Genomic DNA, 15,153 nt, shown 5'->3' on the forward strand with positions numbered 1-15,153 from the left:
CAGAACCTCTTTCTTTTCAAAATACAAAATAGTTTCAAAATATTGATTAATTAACTTACATTAAATATGTTACTTTATGTTAATATTTCTTTTAAAAAATTATATCAGGTTAAATAACTTAAGGTGATCTTTTAAGATTATTTTACTGAATTCAACGAACTCAGTATTTGCATTATGGTGCTAAGTTACAGCTCATAATTATAACAGAACTATCTAGAGAATCTTGTCTTCAAAAATAATTATATGTTTTATGGTTTGTTTTTTTTGCTAAGGTTCAAAATCTTAGACTGTTGCTTGTAGAGGATTCATGTACCATTATATATAAGCCACTGAATGAGTTGTGCTTAACAGGAAGAATGCTTTAAAAATACAAAAAAAAGCAAACAGATATAATTTGGCTATTGAACGTTAAGATTAATAGTTGTGGAATATTAACCAACTTTCTAGAGCACCTCAAATAGTGTCTTCCCCAGTCAGCAGTTCACATTAGCATCAACAGGTTTACATGTGGAGCAAGGTGCTGATGAACATAAAAGCTTCAAAACACCACTACAACCAAAAAAGAGAATACTCTGCAAATACTGAGATGAATGCAGCAAGCAAATGCATATGCTCTTGGGTGGCCACACTCATTTCAGTGGGGTGTACACAGTGTTTCCTAGTAGCATGTGGCCATTGTGTGGAACTTGCTCTAAGAGAAATAATTGTCATGTGCATGAATTTGGATCCAGCCTATTCACTCTTATTCCTCTGCTTTATAAACACGGGTTATTTTATAAGTCATCTAAAAGTTAAAAACTAAAAATTAAAAGGCATAATTTCATAGATGTTCAGGGGAAAAAATGTGGGTATGATCCAGCAAAACCAAGCATTTTTGAAGTTCCATCAATGTATTTTAAAAGTATTTATTTCCTGTTCTTCGATTGACTCCCATCCAAGGGGCTGATCAGGTCCATGCACACTTAGCTTCAGCAGTGCTGCAGCATCAAGTGCTCCCAGACCATTAACTGGACTCCAAATCCCATTAACTTCAATGGGAAAAAATTAAGCATAAGCTTAATACACCCACTGAAATCAGTGGGTATTGAATATGCCTAACATAGGCTGGATTGTGCCCTATATTCATAATAGTTTATACTGTGATATATTGTACACGGCCATCTGGTATGCAAAACTTTAAAGATCACCTTGATCCAGCTTGGGGAACCAGATACACAGACACAGCCTTTGCACACATATCCCCAGCTGAATGGGGTGTCACACATGCAAAAGTGTGCCACATGTGCAGCTCCCCTATTTTATGTGCTGAAGCTGCACATGTTGAGCATTTCAAAACTGTTTGGCTGTTTGGGAGGGAAAGTGGGACTCTGGAATCAAACAGGTTCTTCAGGTTTTTTTTTTAAACTGTTCCGTGCATGCTCCTTTGGATCAGAGAGTGAAAGTCTTGAATAATTTATACATCTAAGGAGGCATTCCGAGCAAGCCAAACATGGTAGTATGTACATTTAGAGTTTTTAAAAAGTCAATGGAAATAAATTAACATGATATACAAATCTCTGTACAGATGATTAAATTAATAATAATAAGGCAGGAGTTTTCACTTGAAATTGGCATAATCAGAAAATATGTCAATGAAATCTTGTACCACTTTGTAGCAGAATTCATATTGTTCCTGAAAAGAAGAAGAAGAATACATTTACTCTGATGAAAAAATTCTCTGAATCATAACAATTCCAGTGAAGCATGTTTAACTCTAAACTGGAACATAATCATATGTAGCATATCTCACAGACAACATTTTTAATTTCTTATCCTGTTAAAACACTTTCTTTTTTGCAGGTTGTAGCATAATTAATTTTAAAATATAACTAAAACAACAACAGCTGGTTCACTGAAGAAGCAGACTTTGAATGAGAGGTGGACAGTGAGGCCAATGGGACCATTTAAAATAACCATAAATCCTATCAGGAATCACTGTCAAATAAAAAAGTTTCCCATTTACTTTTTCATTTTAATTAGTTATAGTCTGCCTCTCAGGGTGGGGGAGCCATCAAAAGACAGCTAAAACGGCTGTATTCTGATGCCAGGACACATATGTAAGCCAGACAATAGCAATTAAAAACAACTGTGAGAGTTAAGCAGAGCACAAATGACCAGCTCTAATTAATCCGCCCCTTATATACAGGGAGGCCACCCTTGCCGTAATTCTTTGATGTATGCAATATTTGGATCTTGCCACTGCTCCAGGGCCAGCTGTACACCCCTCTCCCCCCCAAAAAAAATCCCAGATACTGTACCCTATAGCACTGTGCAGAGGCTATTCAGCAGTTTGTGCAGGTAAGGGCTAGCTCCTAGTACTGGGAGAACACAACTAAGCATTGGCACTCCATGTATTTGTGAACGCCCAAGTCCTGTGTTGTGGCACTTTGCTCAAATACCAACATCCTATTATCCTTTGGACAAATATTTTTGTGGTTAAAACAACCTACCAGTGTTTGCACCATATGTGGTCTTTGCAGTCGTAAACTCTTCACAGCTTGAAATACATCTAAGAGCCCCTCAGCTTTGACTCGCTCCAGAATATTGCTGAGTGCAATGAATGTACCTGTTCTTCCAGCTCCAGCACTATAATACATATACAATTTTTTTCTTTAACAAGTTATATTACCAAATCCATATTCAATACAATGAAAATACACCCTGAATTGATTTCCTGCTACTGAGAAGAATTCCTGCATTGCCTCATTGTTCTTTCCAAGGACTGGCAGAAGCAGAATAAATTATGCCAATTTGCTTAATATAAACATTTTCATGCAGATAATGGAATTTAGTTCTACTAGCAAAGGAAAACTTTCTTGAAATATAAACTCACGTCTAAATTTTTCAAACAGCCAAGCTTAATCTTGCAATCACTTTATGTACATGAATGTTTACATCATAGCTATTTCTAAACTAACAATATATAAACATCGTTCCTAGCACTTCTGGAAACTCTTCAAAACATCCTTGTCTCACCAGCCAGAGCTGATCACCACTATGTGACTGACTGCTGTGCATTACGCATTGAAGCCAATGTAATGTATGAATTACAGTTCTAGCTAATAAGAAATTGGGCTTCAAAATCATGAACTCAGTTTATCCAACAAAAGCATCTGGATCTGCCCAGATCCAAGACTGGGTCAGCCTTCATGGGACACTTTAACAGGTTAACACTTGTTGCTTACGTTGGAGAGAACAGATCTCCGTAGCTGACCTCTTATGACAATAGGTGACTGGTAGGTGAGTGTAGTTTGCCCAAAATGGCCTTGCAGCACAAATTAAGAAGCCAGGCAGACCTAATTAGGCCAGTGGCCAAGAGGTTCCCCATTGTTGATCTAAAACTCCAGGAAAGTGATATTAAAGGATTGCTGACAAATGCCCCATTTCTGATAACTGAGTATCTGGCCATAGTTGTCCATTCCCTCTTAAACTCCCAATTAGAGTACAGAAAATAGTTTCAAGGCTAGTAGATTGGTATCAGGGACTGGGCATTACAATCAGGTCATGCAGGCACTTCGTTAACTGCAATGGCACCTGGTCAATTTCTGGGGTCTGTATATTTTAAATGTGTATGTTTTTATAGAAAATTATGGCCTTTTACAAAAACTGTAAATACATTTTTACATTTTTTAAAATATTTGTTATGGAAATATTGATGGGCAGAATAGAAATATCGCAAACTTACAAACAAGCAAAGGAGCATGGAGCAAAATGAAATACAAAAATATTTACCTGCAGTGCACTGTAATGGGATGGTTTCCTGTCTGCTGTTGCTGTTTTTGGACAGCTGCAATGAGGTCAATCATTCCTTTCCCCTCAGCAGGAATTCCAATTTCAGGCCATCCATGAAAATGAAACTGTCGGACAAGTCTGCCCAGCTTCTCCTGGTCGTTCAAAAGCAAGAAAACCACAAATTCAATGCAGCTTCAAGAGTGGAATGGAACACTGGAAGCCAGCCACATACCCTATTATCTATAGGAACCTTTTCATATATGGTCAATGTAAATTAATTACAGTGGTTCCTCGGGTTAAGAACTTAATTCGTTCTGGAGGTCTGTTCTTAACCTGAAACTGTTCTTAACGTGAGGTACCACTTTAGCTAATGGGGCCTCCTGCTGCCGCTGTGCCGCTGCCGCCCAATTTCTGTTCTCATCCTAAAGCAAAGTTGTTAACCCGAGGTACTATTTCTGGGTTAGCAGAGTCTGTAACCTGAAGCATCTGTAACCCGAGGTACCACTGTATGTGATTTATATAAGGCAAGAGGATTTTAACGAGTAAGCTAAGCTAAGCTAAATTTAAATTTCAGTTGGCTTTAAGCAACCCCGAAGTTCAGAAAACCACAGCAGACACAAACGTATTTAAAATGTTAACATTAATACCTGATTGTGCATAATCAGGAAGTCCCTGACGCTTATGGCATCAGCCAGTGAGTCACTCTTTATCTCGATGGTAATCTCTCCATAAGTAACAGATCCCTCTGATGGCCAGTACTGAAAACATTTTTCCTGTAACATTGAGGGAAGAAAAAGGAATGAATGCTGCCTCCAGAACTTCTTGATTGAAATATATTCATGCAGCTATAGCAATGGTTCCTCAAAATCATTAGTAAGAATTAGTTCCTGTCTCCTTCCCCTCCCTCCAATCGCACATTACATATCATACAGAATAACTATTTAATGCCCCTGTATCTGAGTAGTGAACAGAAGAAGAAAAATACAGGAAGTTCTACATTCTCCATGTCCTAAAGGTAAAGGTAAAGGTACCCCTGATCATTAGGTCCACTTGTGGATGGCTCTGGGGTTGCGGAGCTCATCTCGCTCTATAGGCCAAGAGAGCTGGTGTTTGGCCGCAGACAGCTCCTGGGTCATGTGGCCAGCATGACTAAGCCGCTTCTGGCAAACCAGAGCAGCGCACAGAAACGCTGTTTACCTTCCCACTGGAGCGGTACCTATTCATCTACTTGCACTTGATGTGCTTTCGAACTGCTAGGTTGGCAGGAGCCGGGACCGAACAATGGGAGTTCGCAGTGATTCGAACTGCTGACCTTCTGATCGGCAAGCCCTAGGCTCTGTGGTTTAGACCACAGCGCCACCCACATCTCTCCATGTTTTAGTTGATGCCTATTTTCTATGGGCAATTGGTGTTACACGAGCATATGCTTGACATGCAATACTTCTGTACTTTGGGAAAGAAATGAAAAGTTTATAAAAGGGGGGGAAAGTTAGAAAGACACATTAAAACCTTTCATGAATCATATGACAACACAAGTTGCTTTTGTAATGACTTAACAGTGATTTCAGCAACGCTTGAAACGGATATCACTGTAAAACCCATTATATCTCACCTTAAGTTAAGAAATGTAATTTGATGCTACACCAAACATGTAGACTTTTTGCCACCATGCAATTGCTGACACACAGCGCAGTCCAGAGGAAGTTAAGTAAGCACTATTAAGCTCCACTGACAGCACTCAGTTGAGCACACTTAATTCCCATTGATTTCACTGTGACTTGATTATGTGTAACTTTCCCTGGATTGTGACAATTTTTGTCTGAATTTTCAATACTGAGGATCATCAAACCAGGTTAGATATAATTCGTGTGCATCAGGAACCATGCTACTACATGTCTCATTCCTAGCCTGGAAATCTTTGTCAAGAGCAAAGCATTTTAAAAAAAAAGTGGGGTGAGGAAGAAGAACAGCAAAACACTACAGTGACACCACATAGTCCCCAGGCTGCACAGCACTCTGCTGCTAAACACAGCTGGGCTTTGCTAAGCTTTGGTGGTATGAAGCATAAGGTAAAGGTAAAGGGACCCCTGACCATTAGGTCCAGTCGTGACCGACTCTGGGGTTGCGCGCTCATCTCGCATTATTGGCCGAGGGAGACGGCGTATAGCTTCCAGGTCATGTGGCCAGCATGACAAAGCCGCTTCTGGCAAACCAGAGCAGCACATGGAAACGCCGTTTACCTTCCCGCTGTAGCGGTTCCTATTTATCTACTTGCATTTTGACGTGCTTTCGAACTGCTAGGTTGGCAGGAGCTGGGACCAAGCAACGGGAGCTCACCCCGTCACAGGGATTCGAACCACTGACCTTCTGATCAGCAAGCCCTAGCCTCAGTGGTTTAACCACAGCGCCACCTGGGTCCCTCGGTATGAAGCATACTTGTGGCTAATTATAGGGATCTCTTTTTTTAGTGGGTTGGAATGTCCTGAAGAAATTTTTCTTTCCTCATCACACTTTACGCTATTTATAACAAAATATATTTTTTTAAAATTGGGCAAAAAGGTCATACCTGCTCCCTTTCGAGAACTTCGGTGAGCATTACAATTGTGTGGCATTTCCATTCCCACACCATTCGCCAGAAGTCTTCCACAGTGTGAGGAAGAGGTCCTTGAGTTGCGATGAAGTAATCCTTTTGGCGATAGCCCTTTACAGTGAAAAAAACATACATGCAACTGATGCCTCAGTGATTTCAAATTTTTAACTCTAGCCAGTCTAAAAGTGATTCTAGACTAACTAGAAATATCAGAAATATCAGAACAAACCATTCTTTTCAGAAAGCTCCAGAATGAGCCAAAAATCCAGAAAACTGTAGCTAATCCCTTACATACAATGGAAGGATAGGGAAACCAGTTCAGGACTAGAGAAACACTATATTATATCATATCATAATAATTATAATATAATATAATATAATAATATTACTACTATCACTGCATTTATATCCTGCCTTTCCTCCAAGGAGCTCAGAGTGGCACACATGGTTCTCCCCCTCTCCATTTTATCCTTAAAACAACCCTGCAGAATAGAAGAGGCAGAGAGGCAATGATTGGCCTAAGGTTGCCCAGCTAGTTTCATGGCTGAGTGAGGCTTGAGACCCTTATCACCCAGGCCCTAGTCCAACACTCTAACCCAGGCATAGGCAACCTTGGCTCTCCAGATGTTTTGGAACTACAACTCCCATGATCCCTAGCTAACAGGGCCAGTGGTCAGGGATAATGGGAGTTGTAGTTCCAAAACATCTGGAGAGCCAAGGTTGCCTACACCTGCTCTAACCCCTACACCACACCAGCGGCCATTCATGATCTGAATTCAGGCAATAATCTCAGGTGGCTGCCTCATGTGGGCATAATAATAATAATAATAATAATAATAATAATAATAATAATAATAATATATATTATACCCTGCCCATCTGGCTGGGTTTCCCCAGCCACTCTGGGCGGCTTCCAACAGAAATATTAAAATACACTAATTTCTTAAAGATTAAAAGCTTCCTAAACAGGGCTGCCTTCAGATGTCCTCTAAAAGTCTGGTAGTTGTTTTTCTTTTTGACATCTGGTGGGAGGGCGTTCCACAGGGCGGGTGCCACTACCGAGAAGGCCCTCTGCCTGGTTCCCTGTAACTTCGCTTCTCGCAGCGAGGGAACCGCCAGAAGGCCCTCGGCACTGGACCTCAGGCAGAGCGATGGAGGTGGAGACGCTCCTTCAGGTATACTGGACCGAGGCCGTTTAGGGCTTTAAAGGTCAGCACCAACACTTTGAATTGTGCTCGGAAACGTACTGGGAGCCAATGCAGGTCTTTCATGACCGGTGTTATATGGTCTCGGCGGCTGCTCCCAGTCACCAGTCTAGCTGCCGCATTCTGGATCACAGTAGTCCAAGCGAGAGATAACTAGAGCATGTACCACTCTGGCGAGACAGTCTGCGGGCAGGTAGGGTTTCAGCCTGCGTACCAGATGGAGTTGATAAACAGCTTACCTGGATACAGAATTGACCTGCGCCTCCATGGACAGCTGTGAGTCCAAAATGACTCCCAGGCTGCGCACCTGGTCCTTCAGGGGCACAGTTACCCCATTCAGGACCAGGGAGTCCCCCACACCTGCCCGCCTCCTGTCTCCCACAAACAGTACTTCTGTCTTGTCAGGATTCAACCTCAATCTGTTAGCCGCCATCCAACCTCCAACCACCTCCAGGCACTCACACAGGACCTTCACTGCCTTCACTGGTTCTGATTTGAAAGAGAGGTAGAGCTGGGTATCGTCCGCATACTGATGAACACCCAGCCTAAACCCCCTGATGATCTCTCCCAGCGGCTGCATGTAGATGTTAAAAAGCATGGGGGAGAGGACAGAACCCTGAGGCACCCCACAAGTGAGAGCCCAGGGGTCTGAGCACTCATCCCCCACCACCACTTTCTGAACACGGCCCAGGAGGAAGGAGAGGAACCACTGTATAGCAGTGCCCCCAGCTTCCAACCCCTCTAGACGGTCCAGAAGGATGTTATGGTCGATGGTGTCAAAAGCCGCTGAGAGATCCAGCAGAACTAGGAAACAGCTCTCACCTTTGTCCCTAGCCCGCCGGAGATCATCGACCAGTGCGACCAAGGCAGTTTCAGTCCCATGATGAGGCCTGAATCCCGACTGGAAGGGATCCAAATGGTACGCTTCTTCCAGGCGTGCGTGGAGTTGTTCAGCAACCACTCGCTCAATCACCTTGCCCAAGAATGGAAGATTTGAGACTGGGCAATAGTTGGCCATGTTGGCCGCATCTAAAGATGTTTTTTTAAGAAGCGGCTTAATAACTGCCTCTTTCAGCAGGTGTGGGAAGGCTTCCTCACAGAGAGAAGCATTCACCACCCCGCAAAGTCCATCGCCCAGCCCTTCCCGGCTAGCTTTTATTAGCCAGGATGGGCAAGGACCAAGGAGACAGGTGGTTGGTTTCACTCGTCCAAGCAGCATGTCCACATCCTCGGAGGTAACAGATTGAAATTGATCCCACACAACTGGCCTAGACAGGACTCTAGCACTCCCTCGCCCCGGCCCTGCTCCCATGGTTGAGTCTACCTCTTCCCGAATCTGAGCGACTTTATCTGCAAAAAACTTTGCAAAAGCATTGCAGGAGATATTGGGGTCCCTACCAGGCCCCGATGACAAAGGCGGTTCGGATAGATTGCGAACCACCTGGAACAGTCTCCTGCTGCTGTTTTCTGCAGATGTGATAGAAACGGTGAAGAAGGTCCTCTTCGCCGTCACCATTGCCACCTGGTAGGCTCGAAGTTGAGCTCTAGCCCGTGTTCGGTCTGATTCAGAATGAGTTTTCCGCCACCGGCGCTCTAGCTGTCTCAGCGACTGTTTCATCGCCCTCAGCTCCGGGGAAAACCACGGAGCTGTCCGGGCTCCATGCTATCGGAGAGGGCACTTCGGAGCCAGACAGTCAATAGCCCTGGTTAACTCCACATTCCAGCGGGCCACCAGGGAATCAGATGAAAGGCCATCGACATGGGATAAAACATCCCCTACCACTCTCTGGAAGCCAATTGGATCCATTAAGTAGCGGGGGCGGACCATCCAAATCGGTCCCACCTCCCTGCAGAGGGGAAGGGTTGCGGAGAAGTCCAGTTGCACCAGAAAGTGATCTGACCATGGCACTTCTTTTGTTTCGCTTTTACTTAATGTCAGATCACCAACATCCATAGAGGTAAACACCTGGTCCAAGGCATGTCCGCGGCTATGAGTTGGGCCAGACCTATTCAGGGACAGCCCCATGGAGGCCATGCTTTCCACGAAGTCTCGAGCGGCTCCTTGCAAGGTCGTGTCGGCATGGATGTTAAAATCCCCTAAGACAACCAAGCTAGGTGTCTCCAGGAGCACCTGGAGAGCAGGGCATGATGAACTGATACTCCACCTGGCCCCCTGGCTGCCAAGTCAGGCCTGAAGAAGCCTTGCATGGTTGTGTTTACTGCTGCCACCCATGTGAGACTTCTGTGAGGCCTCTGAGAAAGGGCAAATAGAGTGAGAGTGGGAGCCAGGTGCCTCTCACCACCCACCTCCTGCGAGACAGACTTTCATGCAAGCCCTGTAGGCGTGTGTGTGCGCGCACACACACACACCACAAGAGAGAAGTAATATATATGATTTAGAAAGCCAATGGACAATTCAACAAGTGTCTGAAAATGTAATTAGGTGGCACTGGAAAGACTGTGGGAATACAGTTGGGTTCTTTAACTGACTTATTCAGCTTCCCTCAAGGACTGTATTAAAGTATTAGAAAATAAAATAAAAATCTAAGGGTCAAGAGAAAAAAAGATGGCAGTGTGTATATAGAGATTAACCCTACGACTGAGACCATGAAGTAGTAAATACTGTTCAGGCAGATGAGCTGTATTTGGAAGAAGTGGAGAAGAGGAAAATTCTTATTTGATAGCTAGAAAATGCTTCACTGCAGGTGGGGACCTCAAATTCTGTTTTCTCTTAAGGAACAAGGAGAGCAGGGAGGTTTGTCTCTCTCTGTTGACATTTTAAGTGCAAAGCCATACTTTTTATGATGTTGATAATTCGATTCTTTTTGAAAATTCTCAAGTTACTCTTCAATATAGCTCATGTGGTAATGATAAAAGCACACATGCAACTATGTTGCCAGCTAGTCGAAAACAAAGTTGATTGCTGAAAAGACTTGTAAAAATCAGTACTACACATATTCCACATACACAGAAACACTTACGTCTATGAAGGAAGCATTGATATAATCCGTATACTCCTGACCTCTTTTCATTGAAAGAATCACTCTGTTAAAGTCATCTAAAATACAAAAACACCACATATTAGGTTTCTTAGAATACTTAGCATTTTATAGTCAATAATACAATAAAGCTATGAAGAGGCAGGCTTTCATAGAATCAAGTTTACAATATGTCTTTGTACTTCAGCCTAGCAGTGCCACCTGCTGTTGAATGTGTAACATAACTGTACACTACTAGGTAATTTGGATTAATAAAAGTATTTTGGTTTCTACAAAGAGGAAAATTAATATCTTACATGGGATGATTTGGATAACTCTGGCTTTCTTCATATTTGCAGGCAGATTACCAGTTCTCATGTTTTCTTTCATTATTCGAACATTTGTTAATTTCTACAGCAAAAAGAGAGATTGGGCTAGGACTTTGTAGATTACTGTATAAAAACACAGAATACCAAAAATGGCTAACAGATACAAATCAAAATTTCATGATATTCTGTTCCTTTGAGAGATTTCTAGTTGATTCACCTGATCCCAAACCACATAAACTTTCACCTATGTTCTTTTATGTTACACCTATATCAAAAGCAATTTTTTAAAACCTGGAAACTTCTAATACACACTGCTTTTGTTTTCTGCAGGCAAGGGAGGTAGCTGGAAAGAGTGTTTTATAGGGGCTGGAAATGTACAGCTCAATTTCTAGTAGCTTGTATGTACTACTTGTATCTAGGTTAGATTACTGCAATGTGTTATACATGGGGCTGCCTCTGAAGAGGGTTCAGAAACTTCAGCTGCTGTAAAATTAGTTGGCAAATTCTCACTGGGGCAAGACAAGCTGAGCATATAACGCTAATCCTTGCCCAACAGCACTTGCTGCCAATTAGTGTCTGGGCACATTTTAAAGTGTTGGTGCTGACACATGAAGCCTTAAGCAGCTCAGGACCTCAGTACCTTAAGGATCGACTCTCCCCATATGGACCTACCCCGACCTTGGACTTGGACCTTGGACTTGGAGGGCCTTTTCTTTGTCCCTCCCCTCCCCAAAAGTAGAAGGGACAATTACTTTTGTTCATATTTGCAAATTCAGCAGATCTCAAAATGCACAAGAATGACTTGAGCTGCAGAAAGTATAACTGGTTAGCCTTAAAACATAACTTCACTATATTCTTAACTCCAGACATATTATATATGCTATGCATAACATGACTATTATCACCAAATCCTAATTCAGGTGAAGTTTCTCTTTCAAAAAAAAAATCCAACCCCAACCCAATACTCTAAGAGGACTAACCTTTTAAAAATCAGAGTAAGAAACTATTTCTTTTAAGTGTGAGCCTCAAACCTTTGTAAAATTTTATTTAATGCTTACCTTAAATTCTTCTTCTAGCCCTAGTTTGACGAGATTTGGTGCTGCATTGTGCGATGGCTGCAGGTGCTTTTCTAAGGAGGACACATCTAGTTCTGTGTCACCATAGAGGTAGTATTCAAGTAAGGCTTGATAAATGAAGGAATACTGCATCTGTAAAGAACGCAAGCCATTTTATAAGCCAGGACACTAGAATATTAATAATTGTATATAATATATGATATGAATAACCTCCAGCTATTTCATACACTTTTATACAGTAGTCAGAAATGTAACTGTTGGCTTTAAAAATAGTAGGCAAAAAACTTACACATACATTATGATTGTATATGCCAATAAAATATGGTTTGCTGATAAGGAACAAGTGTAGGCTTATTCCTCTCTCATCCACCGGAGGGACCACAAGGAGATTGGAAGTTTTCACTTCCATTTTCAATTAACCCAAGTTCAGCATTACATCGAAATCCTAATATATGTGTGGCTAATATATGGTTTGTTGAAACAATCCGGATTAAAAAACCAAGGCTTTGAGTTTGTTTGTTTGAGTTTCGATTAATCATCCTAAGGCAGTTCAACAAAAGCTGAAGTGAAACCTTACTATCCCCTTTTTTCTGGACACACAAAAGGCTAGAAAAAAAGCATGAGCTTGACCTAAGTTTATTCCCATAATGATAAAACATATCTTTTCTTATGTAATAATTCATCCTTATGGCATTTAGGAATTTTGGTGACAAACAGCAAACTTGGTTGCAGCTAGTGATTTGTCTGGAGAGAGGTAAAACAACATTAAACTACAGAGAAGCTTCATCCTTCAGAATAAATTAACAGCTCACACCCTATAAAAGCATTCTAGAATCACAAAGAGCCATTTAGAACACAACGGATGAACCACACCTTTAAAAAAAGAAAAAGAAAACAGAAACTAAATATAGCGAAAAATAAGACTGTGCTAAGGAGGAGACTCTTGAGAGTCCCATGGACTGCTAGAAGATCAAACCTATCCATTCTTAAGGAAATCAGCCCTGAGTGCTCCCTGGAAGGACAGATCGTGAAGCTGAGGCTCCAATACTTTGGCCACCTCATGAGAAGAGAAGAATCCTTGGAAAAGACCCTGATGTTGGGAAAGATTGAGGGCACTAGGAGAAGGGGACGACAGAGGACAAGATGGTTGGACAGTGTTCTCGAAGCTACGAACATGAGTTTGACCAAACTGCGGGAGGCAGTGCAAGACAGGAGTGCCTGGCGTGCTATGGTCCATGGGGTCACGAAGAGTCGGACACGACTAAACGACTAAACAACAACAACAAGGCACAAGAATTGGAGCTCTTCAGGGCAATAGAATTAATACAAATGTTTTGTATCTCTGTAACTTAGAAAGTTCTCTTATACTATGTCAGACTAGCTCAGTATTGTTTACATGAGGGGTAGTCAACATAGTGCCCTCCAGATGTCCCTGAACTACAGCACCCATCAGCCTTAGCTAGCATGGCAAATGACCAGGGCTGCAGTCCCAACAACATCCGGAGGGCATTGGCTATCCCTGGTCTACACTGACTAGTAACACCCCACTACCCGTGTATCATATAGGCCAGGTTGGGGAACCTCCTGCTGTGGGCTGAATTTAAGCCCACAAGGCTGCGCTCAACCTGCCTCATACTCAATGTCAAACATGATCAGGTGAGGGCAGGTAAATTTGTGGCTGCATGACTGACTGCCCCGTGGTGAACTCAGTCACGCAGCCTGTCCCTGCAGAAAGCAGGGCTGTACTCACTGCCCAGCAGATGGGCTGCCTGATCAACTCTAATGGATTGGCCATGCACCAAGCTCTTTGTGGGAAACCTGAATGGCGAGGTCACCCCTGCTGGATTGGCTGTGTGACTGAGTTCACAGTGGGTAATTTCCACTATTTGCCTTAATTTCCACTATCCCTGCCCCCACAATTTGCTGCTCTAATTGGCTGCTGCTTTAGCACATTTTTTAAAAAATAGGTCTTATCTGCTTTGGAATAATGATGTCATCACATAGATCAGTGTTTCTCAAACTTTTTTGGGCCACGGCACACTTGTTCTGTGAAAAAAATCATGAGGCACACCACCATTAAAAAAGTTAAAAAATTTAACTCTGTGCCGCCCTATATTATAATTATGACTGTAAGAAACACTTGCCAAATATTGCTTTCCGGCGGGTTAGTGCTGTGTATTGGCGGCCGCCAGGCTCGTTTGCAGTGAGCTTTGGTAAAGAGGAGGAGAAATATTGCTTTCTGGTGGGTCAGCGATGTGTATTGGCGGCCGCCAGGCTCGTTTGCACTGAGCTTTGGGAAAGAGGAGGAGAAATATTGCTCTCCGGCGGTTCAGTGTTGGTTATTGGCGGCCGCCAGGCACATAACAATGCAAATCGCCCTTCTCGTCGCGGCACGTCGCGGCACACCAGCCAGCGTCTCGCGGCACACTAGTGTGCCGCGGAACAGTGGTTGAGAAACACTGACATAGATGACAGAGATGCTGGTCTATGACCATAATAAAGATTTAGATTGGATGTCATCACATGGCCAACCATGATTAGCTAAGTGACAATGTCACTGAGGACAAGCAAAGCTGATTTAGTATTAAAGGAACTACTGATTAAGGCTGCAAAGAAGTACTGCTTTTTGGTAAGGGAGCACAGGTGCATTCCCAGGGTGCAAACACTTTCCTGCTCCCACCCACAAGTGACAAAAGGTGGAATATTTTTCATGGGTGAGGGCAGAAAATGTTGGCTAACACCTCCCTCCAACTGGCTGAGTCCAACAGACAACAAGAAAACATTCTGTCATCTTTTAAGCTGAACATATTGATAAAGATGACATAAGTTGTATTTTATTTACTTACATCGGTCTGAACCATTTGTTGGCGTTGATTGCGGATTCTTGCCACAAACTCGAAAACGTCAACTTTTTGCTCAACATGCATCATGTCAATCATAGCATCGATTACCATGAATGTGCCTGTACGACCCACACCAGCACTTAAGAAGAAAGGAAAAGCAACAGGAATTAGGAGGAAAATGATGAAACATATTGCAGTAACTTATTTGGACTGACTTGGCAATCCTTCTTCTGAAGCCTTACTCCCAGTATTTCTGATTTTCTTTGTCCTCCTTACTTATATTCCAAGCACTATGACAGGTCAGAGCAGGCTCTCTCCACTACGTTTAGTGGCAGTATCAACACCTCCTGCATTCATTTTA

At 42.6% G+C, this 15,153-nt stretch overlaps 1 protein-coding gene across 7 annotated transcripts in view; it reads right to left on the bottom strand.

Moving 5' to 3' along the window:
* Nucleotides 1-254: 254 nt before the first annotated feature.
* The window catches only part of PTPRE (protein tyrosine phosphatase receptor type E), a 100,018-nt gene continuing 85,119 nt past the window's right edge, over nt 255-15,153 (bottom strand). For all 7 annotated transcript variants that reach the window (XM_088670427.1, XM_060274826.2, XM_060274827.2 and 4 more), the window contains 9 exons: nt 14,796-14,931; nt 11,932-12,081; nt 10,862-10,955; nt 10,548-10,624; nt 6,338-6,472; nt 4,419-4,544; nt 3,772-3,923; nt 2,490-2,625; nt 255-1,672 (listed from right to left, as the gene is read on the bottom strand). In XM_088670427.1, coding sequence (XP_088526553.1) covers nt 1,598-1,672; nt 2,490-2,625; nt 3,772-3,923; nt 4,419-4,544; nt 6,338-6,472; nt 10,548-10,624; nt 10,862-10,955; nt 11,932-12,081; nt 14,796-14,931 — 1,081 coding nt within the window. In that variant the 3' untranslated portion in view covers nt 255-1,597. The remainder of the gene's footprint in view (nt 1,673-2,489; nt 2,626-3,771; nt 3,924-4,418; nt 4,545-6,337; nt 6,473-10,547; nt 10,625-10,861; nt 10,956-11,931; nt 12,082-14,795; nt 14,932-15,153) is intronic.

The sequence above is a fragment of the Zootoca vivipara genome, chromosome 5, assembly GCF_965207765.1.
Source record: "Zootoca vivipara chromosome 5, rZooViv2.hap1.1, whole genome shotgun sequence".
Lineage (NCBI taxonomy): Eukaryota > Metazoa > Chordata > Lepidosauria > Squamata > Lacertidae > Zootoca > Zootoca vivipara.